Source organism: Gobius niger (genome assembly GCF_951799975.1).
Source record: "Gobius niger genome assembly, chromosome: 15".
In the NCBI taxonomy this organism is placed as follows: domain Eukaryota; kingdom Metazoa; phylum Chordata; class Actinopteri; order Gobiiformes; family Gobiidae; genus Gobius; species Gobius niger.
This window is the reverse complement of record NC_136866.1, coordinates 31,691,502-31,719,312: the sequence shown is the minus strand read 5'-3', so window position 1 is coordinate 31,719,312 and position 27,811 is coordinate 31,691,502. Positions and strand designations below refer to the sequence as shown.

At 44.0% G+C, this 27,811-nt stretch overlaps 1 protein-coding gene across 1 annotated transcript; it reads left to right on the top strand.

Moving 5' to 3' along the window:
* Positions 1-346: 346 nt before the first annotated feature.
* Positions 347-26,157, top strand: LOC306974718 (uncharacterized protein; the record flags this gene model as incomplete). The annotated part of the gene is made up of 11 exons (XM_079572091.1): positions 347-466; positions 5,817-6,026; positions 8,593-8,643; positions 20,386-20,511; positions 21,229-21,255; positions 21,640-21,702; positions 24,751-24,777; positions 25,389-25,610; positions 25,689-25,757; positions 25,850-25,909; positions 26,006-26,157. The coding sequence occupies exons 1-11, from the start codon at positions 448-450 to the stop codon at positions 26,155-26,157; spliced, it is 1,026 nt and encodes a 341-aa protein (XP_079428217.1). The 5' UTR covers positions 347-447.
* Between the last annotated feature and the right edge of the window lie 1,654 nt (positions 26,158-27,811).

Sequence of the window (27,811 nt, the reverse complement as noted above, 5' to 3'; positions counted from 1 at the left end):
ATCCAACAGCCCGGTCCGGACGAAGACCTGCAGACCCTGGGAATAACCTTTGAGTGAGGAGTGGAACCTGTGACTCTGTGTGAGGAGTGGAACCTGTGACTCTGTGTGAGGAGTGGAACCTGTGACTCTGTGTGAGGAGTGGAACCTGTGACTCTGTGTGAGGAGTGGAACCTGTGACTCTGTGTGAGGAGTGGAACCTGTGACTCTGTGTGAGGAGTGGAACCTGTGACTCTGTGTGAGGAGTGGAACCTGTGACTCTGAGTGAGGAGTGGAACCTGTGACTCTGAGTGAGGAGTGGAACCTGTGACTCTGTGTGAGGAGTGGAACCTGTGACTCTGTGTGAGGAGTGGAACCTGTGACTCTGTGTGAGGAGTGGAACCTGTGACTCTGAGTGAGGGAACCTGTGCTTGATTTGGATTAAGACTCTTCGATGGGACGGGAGCCGCGATGACCGAGACGGCGGACGGTAAGGCCCTAAAACATCTACAATAGGGGCAGTTTAAGGAGGGAGGAGCCAGTCCCTCAGGAGTTACTCCTATGTCAGGAAGTACATATATACAATACTTTACTCTTATACTCCACTACTTTTGTTTATGTTCCTGATGTTCCTGATGTTCCAGGGACATCAGGAACATCAGGAACATCAGTTTGTGACAAACTGTTGGGAATATTATTACTTATTAAATTAATATACATTATTATATCAAAACATTACAATGACAATATATAAGAAAATGTTGCCAGTGTCATCAGTAAGTCTGATATGTGACGGTTCAAACATGTGTAACATTAACAGTTTGTTACCTGCTCATCAGCCTAATGCGACTTTACTTAAACTCCCCAGTGTTTACTGAAGCAGCATGTATTACTTTGTGGTTTACTGTCTCTTCTATGCATTTTCATTGCACCTGCTGTGTTACTAGTCCACACGTGGATATTAACGCATTGAGGAGAGACACAACTTTTTTTCATACAGTCATCAATGTTAGGTTCTTTGTTTATGTTTTCTCCCTCAACATCTCAGTTTTATTGTGAGAGTAAATATTGGACCAAATCCACACATGAAAATGACCATTTGTGAATATTCACCCTTGGATTTTTTCCTAAAATGATTAGAAATGTGTGTCACACATTCTCCACTCACAAAAACCTGACCTGCCTGATGCTGTTATATTAGAGTAGATTGAACTTTAATGTCTACCTCAGTTTAGATTTGTCTTTGGTTCACCATCAAGTGCTACAGGTTGATACCATTCACCATATAACTGAAACACGTTTCAACTTATAAAGCCTTCGTAAGGTTTTGAAGGATTTGTCTGAAGGGTTTTTCAATCTCATTTCTAGCCTGATTTATAGAACCTTGAATCCCTTGTGTTTTGGGGATTCAAATAATGAATTACACAGACCAACGTTTCAGGAATCATCCATTTCACTTCTTCATTGGGCCAAAGAATTTCAGTAGAACTATGTTGTAAAATGGCTGGTTATTCATTATTCAGAAAAACAGAGTATTCTTATCTCTATTCTGGACAATTGAGTGTTGTTTTTAAATTCAAACCGAGTCTGAGTCTATCTACACCTATTGTGGTTAATCTTCAGTTTAGACCAGGTTTATGTGTGTTTAGACTGGATTTTGGATCACATCTAAACCCAGTCTAACCTTAAAAGAACTGGTTTAGGCTCTGAGTCGGTAAACACAGGCTCAGACTGTGTTAACTCAAGCTCCAATAGACTGACTCGGGCAGGGTTGCCAGGTCCTTGGGCAGGTTTGACTCCTGAGACCTGGCAACCCTAGACTCAGGTCAGCTTTAGACTGGGTAAAGGGGAGGGGAATCTTACTTTATATAGTGTGTTTCATGACACAAGTCCCCCAAAGTTCTTCTCAAAAGGAATGGGGATTTTCATTCATGTCAGACCAGCTGCATATGCAGCCAGTTTCCCCTGGGGCAGACTGACAGAAGCGTGGCTGCTTACATCTAGGCCACCAACTCACATTCACTTAGATGTGATGTTTAGATGGGCTTTGATTGGATTTAAAGTGGATTGGACAAGCTTAAATTGAAATGATTGAAATATGACCAAATACCAATACCACCAACACTTGGGTCTCCAGTACTCGGCTGTGATAAGCTACTGTTGTAGCCACAGGTGCCCTGGGAGCTGTGGCTATAGAAGCAAGGCTGCCAGTATATGCTTCGACCTCTCCGACCAGCACCTCTCACTCACACAATACATTCATACATGGACAATGTGGGTTAAGTTTACTGGTCAAACCGCCTTTGCTCTGCCCAGTCCCTCAGACCTGAAGCTCAGCAGGGCCTGGTCGGTGCTTGGAGACCGTTTAGTAACACCAGGAAGCCTGGCCAATGTAGTGAGTGAGTGAGTGGTGGTCGGAGGGGCCGATGGCGCAGACTGGTTGCCTCGCTTCCGTCAGTCTACCCCAGGGCAGCTGTGGCTACAATAGAAGCTTACCACCACCGGGTATGGAGTGAATGAATAATGCAATGTAAAGCATCTTTGAGTGTCCAGAAAAGCTCTGTATAAAACCAATGCATTATAGGTTTCTTGCCCAAGGACACGATGGCAGTCTGCACCTGCGGGAGCTTGGATTCTAACCGGCAAACTCACAATCACGACCCGGCTTTACCATCAGAGCCACTGTCGAGGGTAGAAATGGGATTAAGTTTTAGAAACAGTCCACAGTTACTGAGGTGTTATCAAATATGAACGATCACATGTATTTTTGTTATATCGTTAAACCAAACCTTTTATCAGCCGAGGGCGACTTCAAGAGCATTACGTTTTTTGAGAGTCACCAGTTAAAAACGAATCCTAAAGACTTTAACGTTCTGTGTAGTTATAGGATATTGACCCCATATTATAGCAAAATAGTTTTGTTTTAACCTCGTATTGAGTCACATGAACAGAAACAACTGTATTTGTTTCAAGAAAAGTAAGTCTTTTACACTGTAAAAAAAGTACTTTCGTTGGTGACCCGTGTGTTAAACCATCGTGTATCTTATTTAGAGATGACACTGGCAACATATTCGGAACTGATTGTCAAAGATATTTTGAAAAGTAGAAATAAATAATAAAATTCCCAGCAGTCTGTCATAAACGTCCAAAGTCTCTAAAGTTAGTGAAAGTTGTTGTTGCATCAAGGCCTGATTTTACCCTACCCCCCTTTGAAAAGCACTCAAACTCAAACATTATAAAAGATATGAAGCTCAAATTGTATTCACAGAATATTTAGTATATCAACATCAACTGTGCCAAGTTTGAAGCAAATCCAAAAAGGTTTAAGTTGAATTCTGGTCCTAAAAGCTGTAACTTCACCCTGGGATGTTCTCACAGGCCTATATGGACAAATGCATGAGGATCCACAGCTCTGAGAGGGAACATGGAACACATGTTCTGTTATAGCTGCTGATCCGTCTGAGGTCCTGAGCTCATCTTGGGCTTAATGTGAAGCTAATGAGTTGGGGCAGTTTTCTGTTTACATTTGAAAAGGTAAAAATAAACACACAAGACAATAATGCACTCATTTGTGAAGCGCTTTTCTCTATATGACATTTATTTTTCATTTTTGCAGATATATAGTTGAATATATGGAAAAAGAAAAAGCTAAAGCCCAAAACTGTCATATTCCTTAGTTCCTCATCATGTCAGCTTTCTTTGTTCTAAATTTCATTAATGTGTGACTCTGTATGTGACCACAGCAGTGCTTTGGAGAGAATCACAAAGTTCCGTCTGAAGCCTGTCCCGTTAAAGTGGTTTTTTGGGGTCCCACAGCCGGACGGGGCCGATGGGGGTCCCCTCTGGTGATGACTCAGGATATGCTCTACTGAAAGATACTAGTTTGGAAAAGGTAGCAAACATGTGCCTGAGGAGGAGGTCTGGCTCCCGGACTGTTTGTTGAGAGTTTCTTCTTTGTTTGGCCAAACTTCTCCTTCAGCTCTCGGGCTCCAGTGTCTCTGCACGTTCTGCTCATGTGCCAGATGCAGGGCCGTAGCCAGGTGACCTCAATGGTAGATACGGCCATGGCCAGATGTGCTACGACAAACTGTAGAAACATTGGACTCGTGGCTAATTGAGCAAAGATAAATCAAGTATCCAAAATCTAACTCATATTTTCTTAAGAATTACACAATGGCCGACCATTAAAGCCGCTCACATTCCTCCAGGAGCCTCGGCGTAAACCCGGCTTTGGTCGGTTTCCTGGTTGGACATTTTAGGGAAAAACTTGAAAACCTTTTTCTCTTCGACTACAATAATATAGAAATAGTAACAGTTACTTGCAGGTTTGGGGATGTTGTGTTTTCATGTTTCCTCTGAACATCTTTGGGACATGACTGACACAACAGGAGCTTCTGAGCTTCTCCACTGAAATACAGACAGAAAAATCACTTCCTGATGTTTATTTTAAAACAGCGGCTGAAAACATCTGCCGCCTGCATCTCCAGCTGTGACCAAAGTGTATTTTATTATGCTACTTTAGGTTCTATCATTGATTCTGTCCCAGGCTTGATTAGTTAGCATTAGCTTTAGCATGCTCCCGCTAGCTTTAGCATGCTCTTGCTAACCGCAGTATTTTTCGCAGTGTTCAAAAATACAGTTGCGGAGGTTAAAACTGACTCAGTGATCGAGTTCTCCGAGTTCTTCTGGTTACAATGACCTGCAGTGCGTCCATGTTCACTCAGGTCATGTCACTACAGCAGATTCAGATAAAGCCGCTCACGTGACGCCAGCGCCACACGGGGAAAACCATCTCATGCAACACATGGCGGGCGTGTCAGATCATGCCTGTCGCCAACAAATCAGTGATTCTAGAAACAGCAGAGAGATCACGACCACAGGGAACTACAGGGTCAGGCCAGATGTTTCCACAGCACCAACAGGTTCCACTGGGTCTGAGGGAGTTAGGCCTCACCGTCCACATCCTCAGTGTAAATGATGCTCTGGTTCCTCCTGATGTTTGATAAGTGTCTCTCCTCTGGTTCCTCCTGATGCAGATGTTTGATAAGTGTCTCTCCGGTTCCTCCTGATGTTTGATAAACGTCTCTCCTCTGGTTCCTCCTGATGTTTGATAAACGTCTCTCCTCCTGATGTTTGATAAACGTCTCTCCTCCTGATGTTTGATAAACGTCTCTCTCCTGATGTTTGATAAACGTCTCTCTCCTGATGTTTGATAAACGTCTCTCTCCTGATGTTTGATAAACGTCCTCCTGATGTTTGATAAGTGTCTCTCTGGTTCCTCCTGATGTTTGATAAACGTCTCTCTCCTGATGTTTGATAAGTGTCTCTCCTCCTCATGTTTGATAAACGTCTCTCCGGTTCCTCCTGATGTTTGATAAGTGTCTCTCTGGTTCCTCCTGATGTTTGATAAACGTCTCTCTCCTGATGTTTGATAAACGTCCTCCTGATGTTTGACAAACGTCTCTCTGGTTCCTCCTGATGTTTGATAAACGTCTCTCTCCTGATGTTTGATAAGTGTCTCTCCTCCTCATGTTTGATAAACGTCTCTCCGGTTCCTCCTGATGTTTGATAAACGTCTCTCTGGTTCCTCCTGATGCAGATGTTTGATAAGTGTCTCTCTCCTCCTGATGTTTGATAAGTGTCTCTCCTCCTCAGCTCGTTCTTCATGTTCCTCCTGATGCAGATGTTTGATAAGGGTCTCTCTCCTGATGTTTGATAAGTGTCTCTCCTCTGGTTCCTCCTGATGTTTGATAAACGTCTCTCTGGTTCCTCCTGATGTTTGATAAACGTCTCTCTGGTTCCTCCTGATGCAGATGTTTGATAAGTGTCTCTCTCCTCAGCTCGTTCCTCAGGCTCCTCCACCATGGTGATCGAAGGCCGCTCGGCTGCAGAAGCTCCTGCGTCGCTCCGGCCCAGGAAGACCTTCTCTGAGGAGGTGTCCTCCACCTTCAGCTCTCCTCTGGCCTGGGTCCTGGTCCTGGCTCTGCTCGTCACATGGACCTGTGTGTTCGTGATCCTCTTCGACCTCACGGACCGCTCTGCCGTCCCAGGTCTGGGCTCGGTCCTCCTCGTTCTAACCCGCCTCAGGCCCATAGGAGCCTGTCCTCTCTGCCTCAGGCCCATAGGAGCCTGTCCTCTCTGCCTCAGGCCCATAGGAGCCTGTCCTCTCTGCCTCAGGCCCATAGGAGCCTGTCCTCTCTGCCTCAGGCCCATAGGAGCCCGTCCTCTCTGCCTCAGGCCCATAGGAGCCTGTCCTCTCTGCCTCAGGCCCATAGGAGCCTGTCCTCTCTGCCTCAGGCCCATAGGAGCCTGTCCTCTCTGCTCTCAGGGTTTCTCACAGACTCGTGTGGCTTTGGTTTGAGAAAGGGCTTCATCTTAATAAAGTTAATCAAACTAACAGTCATCCATGTGAACCAGGGCGTGTCCAGGGGCGTGTCCGGGGGCGTGTCCGGGGGCGTGTCCAGGGGCGTGTCCACGGGCGTGTCCAGGGGAAATATGAATAGGCGGCTGCATATATGAAAACAGAAACACCCCAGTGGTTTCCTGTAGTATCAGGTGAGCTGATTAATGCGAGACACTTTAGGTGAAAGTATTGATGTTTCCCGCAGTGGTGGAAGTGGAGATTTGTATCTGTTTTCCTCCCTTTACATCTTAGTTTTCATGTCAGATATAAAAATGATGATGTTTATTTGATGATGTTTTGTCTGCGAGGTGGGGGCGACCCGGAAGTAGAAAGGCCGTCTTTCCCGCGGGTTTTCATTCATAAATATTGACAGATTTGACATCCACGTGTCCTGCTAAGGGGCCCCGTGATGACGCTTTCGCCCAAATATGGTGTTTTTCCTCCTACGAGACGCTGGAGCGGAAAAGTGGAAGAACGGGCCGAGCATGCGCACTCGCTACAAAACTTCAGGGCTGGTTTTCTCTGAATGAGAGAAGCCGCACTCGGGCAGAGCCTGAGCCCTTATAGAAGCTCCCACAGACTCCACACTTTACAGGCTGAGACACAACAACATTCTGAAGGGTTTTTCTGAGGGATTTTTTAACATCTAATTCCTAGCCTGATTTATTCAACTTTGAAACCAAAAAAACAGGCGGAATTTGAGTTTTTACAGATTTTTTCACTGATGATTAGTTTATTGAAAAACTAAACAAAATATCCAAAATCCCTCTGAAAAAATCTTAGTCACTAATATGTCAATAACATAAAACCATTTAATCTGGATCAATTCATTATTTTGATTTCGTTGCCCAAAATATAGACAATTTTATTTTTTTAGGAAAACATAAAATGACAGAAAAAATGCAATACATTTTCTTCTCATATTTATATCTGTGATGTTCAGCAAAAGTTTCAAATTGACGTCTCTACATTTATTTTCTTCCCCTGTTCACCTGCAGTGTCTCGCCTTAACATACTAAAAGTCTACCAAGAGGGGGGCGAGATCCTTAAAATGCCCCTTTATTATCCATCATAGACAAGTCGTTTTGGTTCTAACCCCATGTTCTAGGAATCCAATGGGCTTGTTCCAATTGTAGTCACATGATCACATAACTGTATAATAGAAATCATGGACAAAGACTATATATTCACATTAGCGAGTTTGTCACGGCAAACGCAAATGCTAGTTGATAAAATGCTAAGATAACAGAGAGGCTAAAACCCTTCCAAGGCTGCGTTGAAAATGTGTGTGTGACAAACTCGCTAATGTTAATATATAGAGTCTTTGTCCACGATTTCTATTGTACAATTATGTGATCATGTGACCACAACTTGAACAAGCCCATTGGATTCCTAGACACCAAAATGGCTTGTCTAGGATGAATAATAAAGGAGTAATGAGCATTTTAAGGATCTCGCCACCCTCTTGGACGCCATCTTGAAAACTAGACCTTTCCAGTGGTCAGATTTTGGTCGACTTTTAGTATGTTAATAAGCACATCTGATACTACAGAAACCATTGAAAAAAACTTTTGTAGCAATTTTTTTGGGGTCAAACCATATCTTCTGCCGGCTAGAAATGAAATGTTTACAAAGGCTCTCATTCATCCGGGGCGTCTCCTCTTTGGGTCAAACCAACTTCCTCAGCACAAGTTAGGAGTAACTAGAAGCAGCTCAGAGCCCAGGAGCACCTACAGCAGCTGAGGGAGAGACCAACGCAGAACGGCGTCTGAAGAACAGTCTGTGGACCCGAGATGGGCCTTTGAGAAGGTGAAGAACGCTCAAAGAAGCAAAGGGCAGGACAGACAGGACCGGAGTGGCTCAGTGTGAGGCTGCACAACATAAGGGAAGCCAAGCAACCTCTCTTCAAAAGAATGCATCAGCACGGCAGGGAAAACAGCCGCTCCATCTGAAAGCACTGACCTCACTTTTAAAGACAAAGACGTAACAATGTTAGCAAGGGAAAAGATTTAGTACGAAAGGGGAGTGAAGGGAGTAATATCAGAAATCAAGCCTCAATAAAGGGGGGGGGCTGAGGCCATGTTTCTTTGGACTTTCATAGTAAAATGGGTTTGAATCTAGAGCGTCCTGGACACGCCCCGTTTCTGTCTCTTCCTCCTCTTCCTCCTCTTCATCTCTGAGTCTTTCCTTTAACCCTGTGTGTCTCACATCAGGTCGACCCGGCGCCGGAGTCCGGAAGATTCTGAAGGACTCCAGTCGCAGAGGCAAGACTCACGACTAACCCTAACTCTGACTCTACTGACTCTGACTCTACTGACTCTGACTCTACTGACTCTGACTCTGACTCTGACTCTACTGACTCTGACTCTGACTCTGACTCTGACTCTACTGACTCTGACTCTGACTCTGACTCTACTGACTCTGACTCTGACTCTGACTCTGACTCTACTGACTCTGACTCTGACTCTGACTCTGACTCTACTGACTCTGACTCTGACTCTGACTCTGACTCTGACTCTACTGACTCTGACTCTGACTCTGACTCTGACTCTGACTCTGACTCTGACTCTGACTCTACTGACTCTGACTCTGACTCTACTGACTCTGACTCTGACTCTACTGACTCTGACTCTACTGACTCTGACTCTGACTCTACTGACTCTGACTCTGACTCTGACTCTGACTCTACTGACTCTGACTCTGACTCTGACTCTGACTCTACTGACTCTGACTCTGACTCTACTGACTCTGACTCTGACTCTGACTCTGACTCTGACTCTACTGACTCTGACTCTGACTCTGACTCTGACTCTGACTCTGACTCTACTGACTCTGACTCTGACTCTACTGACTCTGACTCTGACTCTGACTCTACTGACTCTGACTCTACTGACTCTGACTCTGACTCTGACTCTACTGACTCTGACTCTGACTCTGACTCTACTGACTCTGACTCTGACTCTGACTCTGACTCTGACTCTGACTCTGACTCTACTGACTCTGACTCTGACTCTGACTCTGACTCTACTGACTCTGACTCTGACTCTGACTCTGACTCTACTGACTCTGACTCTACTGACTCTGACTCTACTGACTCTGACTCTGACTCTGACTCTGACTCTGACTCTACTGACTCTGACTCTACTGACTCTGATTCTGACTCTGACTCTGACTCTGACTCTACTGACTCTGACTCTGACTCTGACTCTACTGACTCTGATTCTGACTCTGACTCTGACTCTGACTCTACTGACTCTGACTCTGACTCTGACTCTACTGACACTAACTCTGACTCTGACTCTACTGACTCTGACTCTGACTCTGACTCTGACTCTACTGACTCTGACTCTGACTCTGACTCTGACTCTACTGACTCTGACTCTGACTCTGACTCTGACTCTGACTCTACTGACTCTGACTCTGACTCTGACTCTGACTCTGACTCTGATTCTGACTCTGACTCTGACTCTACTGACTCTGACTCTACTGACTCTGACTCTGACTCTGACTCTGACTCTACTGACTCTGACTCTGACTCTACTGACTCTGACTCTGACTCTAACTCTGACTCTGACTCTGACTCTACTGACTCTGACTCTGACTCTGACTCTGACTCTGACTCTGACTCTACTGACTCCGACTCTGACTCTGACTCTGACTCTACTGACTCTGACTCTGACTCTGACTCTACTGACTCTGACTCTACTGACTCTGACTCTGACTCTACTGACTCTGACTCTACTGACTCTGACTCTACTGACTCTGACTCTGACTCTACTGACTCTGACTCTACTGACTCTGACTCTGACTCTGACTCTGACTCTGACTCTGACTCTGACTCTGACTCTACTGACTCTGACTCTGACTCTGACTCTACTGACTCTGACTCTGACTCTGACTCTGACTCTGACTCTGACTCTACTGACTCTGACTCTGACTCTGACTCTGACTCTACTGACTCTGACTCTGACTCTGACTCTACTGACTCTGACTCTACTGACTCTGACTCTGACTCTGACTCTACTGACTCTGACTCTGACTCTGACTCTGACTCTGACTCTGACTCTGACTCTGACTCTGACTCTGACTCTACTGACACTGACTCTGACTCTGACTCTACTGACTCTGACTCTGACTCTGACTCTACTGACTCTGACTCTGACTCTGACTCTGACTCTGACTCTACTGACTCTGACTCTGACTCTGACTCTACTGACTCTGTCTCTGACTCTGACTCTGACTCTGTCTCTGACTCTGACTCTGACTCTGACTCTGACTCTACTGACTCTGACTCTGACTCTGACTCTGACTCTGACTCTGTCTCTGTCTCTGACTCTGACTCTGACTCTGACTCTGACTCTGACTCTACTGACTCTGACTCTACTGACTCTGTCTCTGACTCTGACTCTGACTCTACTGACTCTGACTCTACTGACTCTGACTCTGACTCTGACTCTGACTCTGACTCTACTGACTCTGACTCTGACTCTACTGACTCTGACTCTGACTCTGACTCTGACTCTGACTCTACTGACTCTGACTCTGACTCTGACTCTGACTCTGTCTCTGACTCTGACTCTGACTCTGACTCTGACTCTACTGACTCTGACTCTGACTCTGACTCTACTGACTCTGACTCTACTGACTCTGACTCTACTGACTCTGACTCTACTGACTCTGACTCTACTGACTCTGACTCTGACTCTACTGACTCTGACTCTACTGACTCTGACTCTACTGACTCTGACTCTACTGACTCTGACTCTGACTCTACTGACTCTGACTCTACTGACTCTGACTCTGACTCTGACTCTGACTCTACTGACTCTGACTCTGACTCTACTGACTCTGACTCTGACTCTGACTCTGACTCTACTGACTCTGACTCTGACTCTGACTCTGACTCTGTCTCTGACTCTGACTCTGACTCTGACTCTGACTCTACTGACTCTGACTCTGACTCTGACTCTACTGACTCTGACTCTACTGACTCTGACTCTACTGACTCTGACTCTGACTCTGACTCTGACTCTACTGACTCTGACTCTGACTCTGACTCTGACTCTGACTCTACTGACTCTGTCTCTGACTCTGACTCTGACTCTGACTCTGTCTCTGACTCTACTGACTCTGACTCTGACTCTGACTCTGACTCTGACTCTGACTCTGACTCTACTGACTCTGTCTCTGACTCTGACTCTGACTCTGTCTCTGACTCTGACTCTGACTCTGACTCTGACTCTACTGACTCTGACTCTGACTCTGACTCTGACTCTGACTCTGTCTCTGTCTCTGACTCTGACTCTGACTCTGACTCTGACTCTGACTCTACTGACTCTGACTCTACTGACTCTGTCTCTGACTCTGACTCTGACTCTACTGACTCTGACTCTACTGACTCTGACTCTGACTCTGACTCTGACTCTGACTCTACTGACTCTGACTCTGACTCTACTGACTCTGACTCTGACTCTGACTCTGACTCTACTGACTCTGACTCTGACTCTGACTCTGACTCTGTCTCTGACTCTGACTCTGACTCTGACTCTGACTCTACTGACTCTGACTCTGACTCTACTGACTCTGACTCTACTGACTCTGACTCTACTGACTCTGACTCTACTGACTCTGACTCTACTGACTCTGACTCTGACTCTGACTCTACTGACTCTGACTCTACTGACTCTGACTCTACTGACTCTGACTCTACTGACTCTGACTCTGACTCTACTGACTCTGACTCTACTGACTCTGACTCTGACTCTGACTCTGACTCTGACTCTACTGACTCTGACTCTGACTCTACTGACTCTGACTCTGACTCTGACTCTGACTCTGACTCTACTGACTCTGACTCTGACTCTGACTCTGACTCTGTCTCTGACTCTGACTCTGACTCTGACTCTGACTCTACTGACTCTGACTCTGACTCTGACTCTACTGACTCTGACTCTACTGACTCTGACTCTACTGACTCTGACTCTGACTCTGACTCTGACTCTACTGACTCTGACTCTGACTCTGACTCTGACTCTGACTCTACTGACTCTGTCTCTGACTCTGACTCTGACTCTGTCTCTGACTCTGACTCTGACTCTGACTCTGACTCTACTGACTCTGACTCTGACTCTGACTCTACTGACTCTGACTCTGACTCTGACTCTACTGACTCTGTCTCTGACTCTGACTCTGACTCTGTCTCTGTCTCTGACTCTGACTCTGACTCTGACTCTACTGACTCTGACTCTGACTCTGACTCTGACTCTGACTCTGTCTCTGTCTCTGACTCTGACTCTGACTCTGACTCTGACTCTGTCTCTGACTCTGACTCTGACTCTACTGACTCTGACTCTACTGACTCTGACTCTGACTCTGACTCTGACTCTGACTCTACTGACTCTGACTCTGACTCTGACTCTGACTCTGACTCTGACTCTACTGACTCTGACTCTGACTCTGACTCTGACTCTACTGACTCTGTCTCTGACTCTGACTCTGACTCTGTCTCTGACTCTGACTCTGACTCTGACTCTACTGACTCTGACTCTACTGACTCTGACTCTGACTCTGACTCTGACTCTGACTCTGACTCTGTCTCTGACTCTGACTCTGTCTCTGACTCTGACTCTGACTCTGACTCTACTGACTCTGACTCTACTGACTCTGACTCTGTCTCTGACTCTGTCTCTGACTCTGACTCTGACTCTGACTCTGACTCTGTCTCTGACTCTGTCTCTGACTCTGACTCTGACTCTGACTCTGTCTCTGACTCTGACTCTGACTCTGACTCTACTGACTCTGACTCTACTGACTCTGACTCTGTCTCTGACTCTGACTCTGACTCTGACTCTGACTCTGTCTCTGACTCTGACTCTGACTCTGTCTCTGACTCTGACTCTGACTCTGACTCTACTGACTCTGACTCTACTGACTCTGACTCTGACTCTGACTCTACTGACTCTGACTCTACTGACTCTGACTCTGACTCTGACTCTACTGACTCTGACTCTGACTCTACTGACTCTGACTCTACTGACTCTGACTCTGTCTCTGACTCTGACTCTGACTCTACTGACTCTGACTCTGACTCTGACTCTACTGACTCTGACTCTGACTCTGACTCTGACTCTACTGACTCTGACTCTACTGACTCTGACTCTGACTCTGACTCTACTGACTCTGACTCTGACTCTACTGACTCTGACTCTACTGACTCTGACTCTGTCTCTGACTCTGACTCTGACTCTACTGACTCTGACTCTGACTCTGACTCTGACTCTGACTCTGACTCTACTGACTCTGACTCTGACTCTACTGACTCTGACTCTGACTCTACTGACTCTGACTCTGACTCTGACTCTACTGACTCGGACTCTGACTCTACTGACTCTGACTCTGACTCTACTGACTCTGACTCTGACTCTGACTCTGACTCTGACTCTACTGACTCTGACTCTGACTCTGACTCTGACTCTGACTCTACTGACTCTGACTCTACTGACTCTAACTCTGTCTCTGACTCTGACTCTGACTCTGACTCTGACTCTACTGACTCTGACTCTACTGACTCTAACTCTGTCTCTGACTCTGACTCTACTGACTCTGACTCTGACTCTGACTCTGACTCTGACTCTACTGACTCTAACTCTGACTCTGACTCTGACTCTGACTCTGACTCTACTGACTCTGACTCTGACTCTGACTCTGACTCTGACTCTGACTCTGACTCTACTGACTCTGACTCTGACTCTGACTCTGACTCTGACTCTACTGACTCTGACTCTACTGACTCTGACTCTGACTCTGACTCTGACTCTGACTCTGACTCTGACTCTACTGACTCTGACTCTGACTCTACTGACTCTGACTCTGACTCTGACTCTGACTCTGACTCTACTGACTCTGACTCTGACTCTACTGACTCTGACTCTGACTCTGACTCTACTGACTCTGACTCTGACTCTGACTCTGACTCTGACTCTACTGACTCTGACTCTACTGACTCTGACTCTGACTCTGACTCTGACTCTGACTCTACTGACTCTGACTCTGACTCTACTGACTCTGACTCTGACTCTGACTCTGACTCTACTGACTCTAACTCTGTCTCTGACTCTGACTCTGACTCTACTGACTCTGACTCTACTGACTCTGACTCTGACTCTGACTCTACTGACTCTGACTCTACTGACTCTGACTCTACTGACTCTGACTCTACTGACTCTGACTCTGACTCTGACTCTGACTCTACTGACTCTGACTCTACTGACTCTGACTCTGACTCTGACTCTACTGACTCTGACTCTACTGACTCTGACTCTGACTCTGACTCTACTGACTCTGACTCTACTGACTCTGACTCTACTGACTCTGACTCTACTGACTCTGACTCTGACTCTGACTCTACTGACTCTAACTCTGTCTCTGACTCTGACTCTGACTCTACTGACTCTGACTCTACTGACTCTGACTCTGACTCTGACTCTACTGACTCTGACTCTACTGACTCTGACTCTGACTCTGACTCTGACTCTGACTCTGACTCTGACTCTACTGACTCTGACTCTACTGACTCTGACTCTGACTCTACTGACTCTGACTCTACTGACTCTGACTCTGACTCTGACTCTGACTCTGACTCTACTGACTCTGACTCTGACTCTACTGACTCTGACTCTGACTCTGACTCTGACTCTGACTCTACTGACTCTGACTCTGACTCTGACTCTGACTCTGTCTCTGACTCTGACTCTGACTCTGACTCTGACTCTACTGACTCTGACTCTGACTCTGACTCTACTGACTCTGACTCTACTGACTCTGACTCTACTGACTCTGACTCTGACTCTGACTCTGACTCTACTGACTCTGACTCTGACTCTGACTCTGACTCTGACTCTACTGACTCTGTCTCTGACTCTGACTCTGACTCTGTCTCTGACTCTGACTCTGACTCTGACTCTGACTCTGACTCTACTGACTCTGACTCTGACTCTGACTCTACTGACTCTGACTCTGACTCTGACTCTACTGACTCTGTCTCTGACTCTGACTCTGACTCTGTCTCTGTCTCTGACTCTGACTCTGACTCTGACTCTACTGACTCTGACTCTGACTCTGACTCTGACTCTGACTCTGTCTCTGTCTCTGACTCTGACTCTGACTCTGACTCTGACTCTGTCTCTGACTCTGACTCTGACTCTACTGACTCTGACTCTACTGACTCTGACTCTGACTCTGACTCTGACTCTGACTCTACTGACTCTGACTCTGACTCTGACTCTGACTCTGACTCTGACTCTACTGACTCTGACTCTGACTCTGACTCTGACTCTACTGACTCTGTCTCTGACTCTGACTCTGACTCTGTCTCTGACTCTGACTCTGACTCTGACTCTACTGACTCTGACTCTACTGACTCTGACTCTGACTCTGACTCTGACTCTGACTCTGACTCTGACTCTGTCTCTGACTCTGACTCTGTCTCTGACTCTGACTCTGACTCTGACTCTACTGACTCTGACTCTACTGACTCTGACTCTGTCTCTGACTCTGACTCTGACTCTGACTCTGACTCTGACTCTGACTCTGTCTCTGACTCTGTCTCTGACTCTGACTCTGACTCTGACTCTGTCTCTGACTCTGACTCTGACTCTGACTCTACTGACTCTGACTCTACTGACTCTGACTCTGTCTCTGACTCTGACTCTGACTCTGACTCTGACTCTGTCTCTGACTCTGACTCTGACTCTGTCTCTGACTCTGACTCTGACTCTGACTCTACTGACTCTGACTCTACTGACTCTGACTCTGACTCTGACTCTACTGACTCTGACTCTACTGACTCTGACTCTGACTCTGACTCTACTGACTCTGACTCTGACTCTACTGACTCTGACTCTACTGACTCTGACTCTGTCTCTGACTCTGACTCTGACTCTACTGACTCTGACTCTGACTCTGACTCTACTGACTCTGACTCTGACTCTGACTCTGACTCTACTGACTCTGACTCTACTGACTCTGACTCTGACTCTGACTCTACTGACTCTGACTCTGACTCTACTGACTCTGACTCTACTGACTCTGACTCTGTCTCTGACTCTGACTCTGACTCTACTGACTCTGACTCTGACTCTGACTCTGACTCTGACTCTGACTCTACTGACTCTGACTCTGACTCTACTGACTCTGACTCTGACTCTACTGACTCTGACTCTGACTCTGACTCTACTGACTCGGACTCTGACTCTACTGACTCTGACTCTGACTCTACTGACTCTGACTCTGACTCTGACTCTGACTCTGACTCTACTGACTCTGACTCTGACTCTGACTCTGACTCTGACTCTACTGACTCTGACTCTACTGACTCTAACTCTGTCTCTGACTCTGACTCTGACTCTGACTCTGACTCTACTGACTCTGACTCTACTGACTCTAACTCTGTCTCTGACTCTGACTCTACTGACTCTGACTCTGACTCTGACTCTGACTCTGACTCTACTGACTCTAACTCTGACTCTGACTCTGACTCTGACTCTGACTCTACTGACTCTGACTCTGACTCTGACTCTGACTCTGACTCTGACTCTACTGACTCTGACTCTGACTCTGACTCTGACTCTGACTCTACTGACTCTGACTCTACTGACTCTGACTCTGACTCTGACTCTGACTCTGACTCTGACTCTGACTCTACTGACTCTGACTCTGACTCTACTGACTCTGACTCTGACTCTGACTCTACTGACTCTGACTCTGACTCTACTGACTCTGACTCTGACTCTGACTCTACTGACTCTGACTCTGACTCTGACTCTGACTCTGACTCTACTGACTCTGACTCTACTGACTCTGACTCTGACTCTGACTCTGACTCTGACTCTACTGACTCTGACTCTGACTCTACTGACTCTGACTCTGACTCTGACTCTGACTCTACTGACTCTAACTCTGTCTCTGACTCTGACTCTGACTCTACTGACTCTGACTCTACTGACTCTGACTCTGACTCTGACTCTACTGACTCTGACTCTACTGACTCTGACTCTACTGACTCTGACTCTACTGACTCTGACTCTGACTCTGACTCTACTGACTCTGACTCTACTGACTCTGACTCTGACTCTGACTCTACTGACTCTGACTCTACTGACTCTGACTCTGACTCTGACTCTACTGACTCTGACTCTACTGACTCTGACTCTACTGACTCTGACTCTACTGACTCTGACTCTGACTCTGACTCTACTGACTCTAACTCTGTCTCTGACTCTGACTCTGACTCTACTGACTCTGACTCTACTGACTCTGACTCTGACTCTGACTCTACTGACTCTGACTCTACTGACTCTGACTCTACTGACTCTGACTCTACTGACTCTGACTCTGACTCTGACTCTGACTCTACTGACTCTGACTCTACTGACTCTGACTCTGACTCTGACTCTACTGACTCTGACTCTACTGACTCTGACTCTGACTCTGACTCTACTGACTCTGACTCTACTGACTCTGACTCTACTGACTCTGACTCTACTGACTCTGACTCTACTGACTCTGACTCTGACTCTGACTCTGACTCTACTGACTCTGACTCTGACTCTGACTCTGACTCTGACTCTACTGACTCTGACTCTGACTCTGACTCTACTGACTCTGACTCTGACTCTACTGACTCTGACTCTGACTCTGACTCTGACTCTACTGACTCTGACTCTGACTCTGACTCTGACTCTGACTCTACTGACTCTGACTCTGACTCTGACTCTACTGACTCTGACTCTGACTCTGACTCTGACTCTACTGACTCTGACTCTGACTCTGACTCTACTGACTCTGACTCTGACTCTACTGACTCTGACTCTACTGACTCTGACTCTGACTCTACTGACTCTGACTCTACTGACTCTGACTCTGACTCTGACTCTGACTCTGACTCTACTGACTCTGACTCTGACTCTGACTCTGACTCTGACTCTGACTCTACTGACTCTGACTCTGACTCTACTGACTCTGACTCTACTGACTCTGACTCTGACTCTGACTCTGACTCTGACTCTACTGACTCTGACTCTGACTCTGACTCTGACTCTGACTCTACTGACTCTGACTCTGACTCTACTGACTCTGACTCTACTGACTCTGACTCTACTGACTCTGACTCTGACTCTGACTCTGACTCTGACTCTACTGACTCTGACTCTGACTCTGACTCTGACTCTGACTCTACTGACTCTGACTCTGACTCTGACTCTGACTCTGACTCTACTGACTCTGACTCTACTGACTCTGACTCTGACTCTGACTCTGACTCTACTGACTCTACTGACTCTGACTCTGACTCTACTGACTCTGACTCTGACTCTGACTCTACTGACTCTGACTCTGACTCTGACTCTGACTCTGTCTCTGACTCTGACTCTACTGACTCTGACTCTACTGACTCTGACTCTGACTCTGACTCTGACTCTACTGACTCTGACTCTACTGACTCTGACTCTGACTCTGACTCTACTGACTCTGACTCTGACTCTGACTCTGACTCTACTGACTCTGACTCTACTGACTCTGACTCTACTGACTCTGACTCTGACTCTGACTCTGACTCTGACTCTGACTCTGACTCTACTGACTCTGACTCTACTGACTCTGACTCTGACTCTGACTCTGACTCTGACTCTACTGACTCTGACTCTGACTCTGACTCTACTGACTCTGACTCTACTGACTCTGACTCTGACTCTGACTCTGACTCTACTGACTCTGACTCTACTGACTCTGACTCTGACTCTGACTCTGACTCTACTGACTCTGACTCTGACTCTACTGACTCTGACTCTGACTCTGACTCTGACTCTACTGACTCTGACTCTGACTCTGTCTCTGACTCTGACTCTGACTCTGACTCTACTGACTCTGACTCTGACTCTGACTCTGACTCTACTGACTCTGACTCTACTGACTCTGACTCTGACTCTGACTCTGACTCTACTGACTCTGACTCTGACTCTACTGACTCTGACTCTGACTCTGACTCTGACTCTACTGACTCTGACTCTGACTCTGTCTCTGACTCTGACTCTGACTCTACTGACTCTGACTCTACTGACTCTGACTCTGACTCTACTGACTCTGACTCTACTGACTCTGACTCTGACTCTGACTCTGACTCTACTGACTCTGACTCTACTGACTCTGACTCTGACTCTGACTCTGTCTCTGACTCTGACTCTGTCTCTGACTCTGACTCTGACTCTGACTCTGACTCTGACTCTGACTCTGTCTCTGACTCTGACTCTGACTCTGACTCTGACTCTGACTCTGACTCTGACTCTGACTCTGACTCTGACTCTACTGACTCTGACTCTGACTCTGACTCTGACTCTACTGACTCTGACTCTACTGACTCTGACTCTGACTCTGACTCTGTCTCTGACTCTGACTCTGACTCTGACTCTACTGACTCTGACTCTGACTCTGACTCTGACTCTGACTCTGACTCTGACTCTGACTCTACTGACTCTGACTCTGACTCTGACTCTGACTCTACTGACTCTGACTCTACTGACTCTGACTCTGACTCTGACTCTGTCTCTGACTCTGACTCTGACTCTGACTCTGACTCTGACTCTGACTCTGACTCTGTCTCTGACTCTGACTCTGACTCTGACTCTGTCTCTGACTCTGACTCTGACTCTGACTCTGACTCTGACTCTGACTCTGACTCTACTGACTCTGACTCTGACTCTACTGACTCTGACTCTACTGACTCTGACTCTGACTCTGACACTGACTCTGACTCTGACTCTGACTCTACTGACTCTGACTCTGACTCTGACTCTGACTCTGACTCTGACTCTCTGACCCTCTCGGTCGTCCGAGTGTTTCCCATGTTGATGAAGCTTTAGCAGGTTGTCATCTGGACTGGGCAGGGTGTTGAGCCCGGTCCAGATGATGGCGTGAATGAGAGCGCTCTCCTGATGTGAGTCATGTGACCTCAGGTGTGGTGGAGGGCGTGGCCTCTGACCCTCTGCGGATGGTGAGGGGCGCGGCCGAAGACTCCGTGAACCTGGTTTCTACGCTGCTGCGCTTCGCCGCCGGACTCATCGCCCCCGACGACGACGACGGTGAGAGCCCCGCCCCTCAGAGCCCTGCCCCACAGAGACCTGCCCCACAGAGCCCCTCCCCTCAGAGCCCCGCCCCTCAGAGCCCTGCCCCACAGAGACCTGCCCCACAGAGCCCCTCCCCTCAGAGCCCCGCCCCACAGAGCCCCTCCCCTCAGAGCCCCGCCCCCTCAGAGCCCCGCCCCACAGAGCCCCTCCCCTCAGAGCCCCGCCCCACAGAGCCCCGCCCCTCAGAGCCCCGCCCCCTCAGAGCCCTGCCCCCTCAGAGCCCCGCCCCTCAGAGCCCCGCCCCCTCAGAGCCCCGCCCCTCAGAGCCCTGCCCCCTCAGAGCCCCGCCCCCAGAGCCCCGCCCCACAGAGACCTGCCCCTCAGAGTATAGTTTTTCACTTGGTTTTAACGACAGTTTCTAACTTTTTTTTTAGCTCCAGCAACTTCAAAGCCGTTAGATATTTAAGTTTACACCAGTTATACATGTTTTGTTTTTGTTGAGTTGGCCAATATTTCCAAACTTTTCCAAACTTTTCCAAACTTTTCCAAACTTTTCCAAACTTTTCCAAACTTTTCCAAACTTTTCCAAACTTGTGAATATCCATATCTTGTTATTAACATTTGTTGTGGGTTTCTGATAGAGCTGGCGATGTTTTAGGGTGAAAAAAATCACAAAACTCCACACCTGGAGAGCACCAGGTCCTTCACTCACGTGTTTTTCTGTTTCTGCAGGAAACCTCTACGCCGTCCGGAAAAAAGGTCAGTGTCTGTCGTTCTGGACAAAGCTCAAAGTTTGTGAAAGCCACATGTCGCTGCTTCGGCCGTCGCTGCTTCACTTTAGACACAGCGTCTGTTCACACGTTCCATCCTCCTGATCTCCTCTGGTCTCCTCCTGATCCTGATCTCCTCCTGATCTCCTCCTGATCCTGATCTCCTCTGATCTCCTCCTGATCCTGATCTCCTCCTGATCTCCTCCTGATCCTGATCTCCTCCTGATCTCCTCCTGATGAAGAGAGAAGGTCAGGTGGAGGATGGAGCGTCTGAACAGCGCTGTGATGTCATCGTGAGCTTCTGATGTGGCTGACGCTCATGCACGTGTCTGTCCATGTGTGTGTGTGTGTGTGTGTGTGCGTGCACATGCAGAGAGCTGGCTGGAGGAGGAGGAGCCTGTAGGGGGCGCTATGGAGCTCAACACTTCGGCCGCAGGTATTTCTTCAGACTTTACCACCGTGTGATAATAATCTGCTCCAGACCTGAAAAACTCCTCATGTTTCAGTCGTTTATTCGTCTGAGTGAGGTTTACGTCTGATTAACCGTCTTTAACTTTCATCATGAAACATTAATTATTAATTATTAAACATTAATTCTTCTCATCTGGAGGCGAGACGCTGCAGAGAAACAATCAGACATCGAAAGTTTTCTGTCATTTCCCACCTGTCGCCCTCAGAGGAAATGACCATATTTGGGTCACAGCCTCTCGTGCTACACGTGGATCCCGAACCGTCAGTTTTAGTGAATGATCGTCTGGTCTGTTTTTAGTTAAACTTTGACCTTTGCAGTGTCTTGACTTCATGAATGAACTCAAACTGAACCGTCGCTTTGTTTTGGTTCTAACCTGCTCCTGCTCACCTCTAACAGCGCCCTCTGCTGTCTGTCCTGTCAACGTGCATGTTAATGTGGTTCTAACCTGCTCCTGCTCACCTCTAACAGCGCCCTCTGCTGTCTGTCCTTCAATGTGCATGTTAATGTAAATAATGTGAACAATAATGTCAGTAACAATGTTAATAACAATGTTCATTTAAATAATAATGATAGTCATTTAATCATGGTAATAACGTTAATAAATGTAATTGTTAATAAAGTTAATATTGTTAATATTGTTAACAATGTTAATCATGTTAATATTGTTAATATTGTTGTTAATGTTAATATTAATAATGTTAATAATGTTAATATTGTTAATAATGTTAATAATGTTAATATTGTTAATATTGTTAATATTGTTAATATTGTTAATAATGTTAATAATGTTAATATTGTTAATATTGTTAATAATGTTAATATTGTTAATAATGTTAATAATGTTAATAATGTTAATAATGTTAATATTGTTAATAATGTTAATAATGTTAATATTGTTAATATTGTTAATATTGTTAATAATGTTAATAATGTTAATATTGTTAATATTGTTAATAATGTTAATAATGTTAATATTGTTAATATTGTTAATAATGTTAATAATGTTAATATTGTTAATATTGTTAATAATGTTAATAATGTTAATATTGTTAATAATGTTAATAATGTTAATAATGTTAATATTGTTAATATTGTTAATAATGTTAATAATGTTAATAATGTTGATATTGTTAATAATTTTAATATTAATAATGTTAATAATGTTAATAATGTTAATAATGTTAATATTGTTAACAATGTAAATCATGTTAATAATGTTAATATTGTTATTAATGTTGATATTGTTAATAATGTCAATAATGTTAATATTGTTAATAATGTTAATAATGTTAATAATGTTAATATTGTTAACAATGTTAATAATGTTAATAATGTTAATAATGTTAATATTGTTAACAATGTTAATAATGTTGATATTGTTAATAATGTTAATAATGTTAATATTGTTAATAATGTTAATAATGTTAATAATGTTAATATTGTTAATATTGTTAATAATGTCAATATTGTTAATAATGTTAATAATGTCAATATTGTTATTAATGTTGATATTGTTAATAATGTTAATAATGTTAATAATGTTAATAATGTTAATATTGTTAATAATGTTAATAATGTTAATAATGTTAATAATGTTAATATTGTTAATAATGTTAATAATGTTAATAATGTTAATATTGTTAACAATGTTAATAATGTTAATAATGTTAATAATGTTAATATTGTTAACAATGTTAATAATGTTAATATTGTTAATAATGTTAATAATGTCAATATTGTTATTAATGTTGATATTGTTAATAATGTTAATAATGTTAATAATGTTAATAATGTTAATAATGTTAATAATGTTAATATTGTTAACAATGTTAATCATGTTAATAATGTTAATATTGTTAACCATGTTAATAATGTTAATAATGTCAATATTGTTATTAATGTTGATATTGTTAACCATGTTGATAATGTTAATAATGTCAATATTGTTGTTAATGTTAATATTGTTATTAATGTTGATATTGTTAATAATGTTAATATTGTTATTAATGTTGATATTGTTAATAATGTTAATATTGTTAATAATGTTAATAATGTTAATATTGTTAATATTGTTAATAATGTTAATAATGTTAATATTGTTAATATTGTTAATATTGTTAATAATGTTAATAATGTTAATAATGTTAATATTGTTAATAATGTTAATAATGTTAATAATGTTAATAATGTTAATATTGTTAATAATGTTAATATTGTTAATATTGTTAATAATGTTAATAATGTTAATATTGTTAATATTGTTAATATTGTTAATATTGCTAATATTGTTAATAATGTTAATAATGTTAATAATGTTGATATTGTTAATAATTTTAATATTAATAATGTTAATAATGTTAATAATGTTAATATTGTTAATAATGTTAATATTGTTAATATTGTTAATATTGTTAATAATGTTAATAATGTTAATAATGTTAATAATGTTAATAATGTTAATATTGTTAATATTGTTAATATTGTTAATAATTTTAATATTAATAATGTTAATATTGTTAATATTGTTAATAATGTTAATAATGTTAATAATGTTGATATTGTTTATAATTTTAATATTAATAATGTTAATATTGTTAATAATGTTAATAATGTTAATATTGTTAATATTGTTAATAATGTTAATAATGTTAATAATGTTAATATTGCTAATATTGTTAATATTGTTAATAATGTTAATAATGTTAATAATGTTAATAATGTTAATGTTGTCATTATTGTTAATATTGTAAATAATGTTAATGTTAATAATATTAATATTGTTAATATTGTTAATAGTGTTAATAATGTTAATAATTCTAATATTGTTCATAATGTTAAAATGTTAATAATGTTAATATTGTTAATAATGTTAATAATGTTAATAATGTTAATAATGTTAATAATGTTAATAATGTTAAAATGTTAATAATGTTAATAATGTTAAAATGTTAATAATGTTAACATTGTTAATATTGTTCATAATGTTAATAATGTGAGATGTTTCTGTCGTAGGTGAATTCCTTCCGTCTCGAGGAAAAGGTGAGTCTTGTCTGAACTATCGAGTAGTTTGACACAGTAAGAGTTTGTGTTTAGATCATTTATTAATATTAACGATGAAGAGATATTTTTTACAAACATCAGAAATATGTTAAAAAGTGCTGCAAATATTTATATTTACTTGTTTTGTCTCAAATGAGAAAAAGAGACGATCCCCATCTCTTCCACTTTGTCTCTTTTTATTTAAAATGTCTTTTTATGCTGCAGTTTATCTCTGTCGACAGAGATTCACGTGAACATTCTGTCCGGTTTTGTAAATTCCCAGACTATTACAACCCTTCTCCTGATTCAGTGGCATTGACAGAACACCTGCACAGCGCCACCTGCTGGTCATAGTCTATTATTAAGCTTTTGGACAAATGGAGCAGAAAGTGCTAGATTTATCTTTAGGACGGAGTCGAGTAAAAGCAACAAAAACTACAATACTTGAGTAAAGCAGATCCTACTCGAATACTCTGCTGCCTGTACTTATACTGCAGTACTGAGAGTACTTATACTGCGGTACTTAGAGTACTTTAACTGCAGTACTTAGAGTACTTATACTGCAGTACTTAGAGTACTTATACTGTAGTACTGAGTCTCCTCTCTGTCAGTGATCACTATGCAGGCCAAACACAAGCTTCCCGTCATCGAAGTTGTGGAGGAAGAGGACGAGGACAAGCAGGCAGACGAGCACCTAGAAGATGAGGAAGCAGACGAGGAGCTAGGAGACGAGGAGGAAGAGGAGGAAGAGGAGGATGAAGAGGAGGATGATGTAGAGGATGAGGAGGAGGAAGTAGAAGAGGTGCTGTCCGAGGAGTACGAAGATTACTACGGTGAGAAAATGTCTTTGACTTCCGAACGTCTCTCGCCCCCAAACCCCTCGTTCACTTTGTTTCATATTTGTGTCACAGAAGAAGAGGAAGAGGAGGGTGAAGAAGAAGAGGAGGGTGAAGAAGAGGAGGAAGAAGAGGAGGAGGAGGGTGAGAAAATGGCTGCTGCTGTTGAAAAGAGTCATTTCTGATTTGTCGCAGAAAACAAAAAACTGCCACAGACCTTTTTCTCATGACAGGAGATGAAGAGGAGGAAGAGGGGGGTGAAGAAGACGAGGAAGAGGAAGAGGAGGAGGACTATGGTGAGAAGACCATCTTCTTCACAAACCCCGCCTCTTTCCTTACATTAAAACAGCTGGAGCTTCGTTACGCTTTTAATCTCAACTTTTTACTTTCAGCTGAAGAACTGGAGGAAGAGGAGGAAGAGGAGGAAGAGGAGGAAGAGGAAGAACTGGAGGAAGAGGAGGAGGAAGAGGAGGAGGAAGAGGAGGAAGAGGAGGAGGAAGAGGAGGAAGAGGAGGAGGAGGCCGGTAAGGGTGGTTTGGATTGAATTGGTAAAAGGAGAAATGTTTTGGATGAAGCAGTTTCTCATAGGTTGATCTTTGAGTTTTTTACTATTTTACCAAAGATATAATGAACGTCTTTTACAGAATAATCACTCATGGGGCCTCACAGTTCCCGTCTCAGATCCTGTAGATCCTGCAGATCCTGTAGATCCTGTAGATCCTGTAGATCCTGTAGATCCTGTAGATCCTGTAGATCCTGTAGATCCTGCAGATCCTGCAGATCCTGTAGATCCTGTAGATCCTGCAGATCCTGCAGATCCTGCAGATCCTGCAGATCCCGTCTCAGATCCAGTAGATCCTGCAGATCCTGCAGATCCTGCAGATCCCGTCTCAGATCCAGTAGATCCTGCAGATCCTGCAGAGCCTGTAGATCCTGTAGATCCTGTAGATCCTGTAGATCCTGTAGATCCTGCAGATCCTGCAGATCCTGTAGATCCTGTAGATCCTGCAGATCCTGTCTCAGATCCTGTAGATCCTGTAGATCCTGTAGATCCTGTAGATCCTGTAGATCCTGTAGATCCTGCAGATCCTGCAGATCCTGCAGATCCTGCAGATCCTGTCTCAGATCCTGCAGATCCTGCAGATCCTGTCTCAGATCCTGCAGATCCTGTAGATCCTGTAGATCCTGTAGATCCTGTAGATCCTGTAGATCCTGCAGATCCTGCAGATCCTGTCTCAGATCCTGCAGATCCTGCAGATCCTGTCTCAGATCCTGCAGATCCTGTAGATCCTGTAGATCCTGTAGATCCTGTAGATCCTGTAGATCCTGCAGATCCTGCAGATCCTGTCTCAGATCCTGCAGATCCTGCAGATCCTGTCTCAGATCCTGCAGATCCTGTCTCAGATCCTGCAGATCCTGTAGATCCTGTAGATCCTGTAGATCCTGCAGATCCTGCAGATCCTGCATGACTTACATGACACTAGACTCTTCTATGGCAAAACAAACGGAACTGTGATGTTTCTGAAAATCGAGCCGAGGACAAAACTGGGCCTAGAACAAGACCCTGAGGAACCCCACTCTCACTACATTACATTATTCAGTGTCTTCACTTTTTACTTCCAGCTGAAGAAGAACTGGAGGAAGAGGAGGAGGAACTGGAGGAGGAAGAGGAGGAGGAACTGGAGGAGGAAGAGGAGGAGGAACTGGAGGAGGAGGAGGAGGAGGAACTGGAGGAGGAAGAGGAGGAGGAGGAACTGGAGGAGGAACTGGAGGAGGAAGAGGAGGAGGAGGCATTGGAGGAGGAAGAGGCCGGTGAGGGTCGTTAGGATTGATTTGGTAAAAGGAAACGTTTTGAGATTAAGCATTTTTTCATCGATTGATTTGATCTGAACAAAGAACTGGACGAGGGAGAGGAGGAGGAAGAGGAGGAGGAAGAGGAGCTAGACGCAGCTGATGAAGGTGACACAGGTTTGATTTGCTCGTTAAACCAAATAAATAAGTTTATTTATTTATTTCCTGCATTGTTTCTGCAAAATCATCTTTATTTTTAACAAACAAACATTTCCACAAAATAAAATATAATGAACCGCCTTCACAGACGCAGAGGAGGAGGAGGAAGATGCAGAGGAGGAAGATGCAGAGGAGGAAGAAGAGGAGGGAGCAGATGAAGAGGAGGTAGAAGAGGCAGAGCCGGCCGC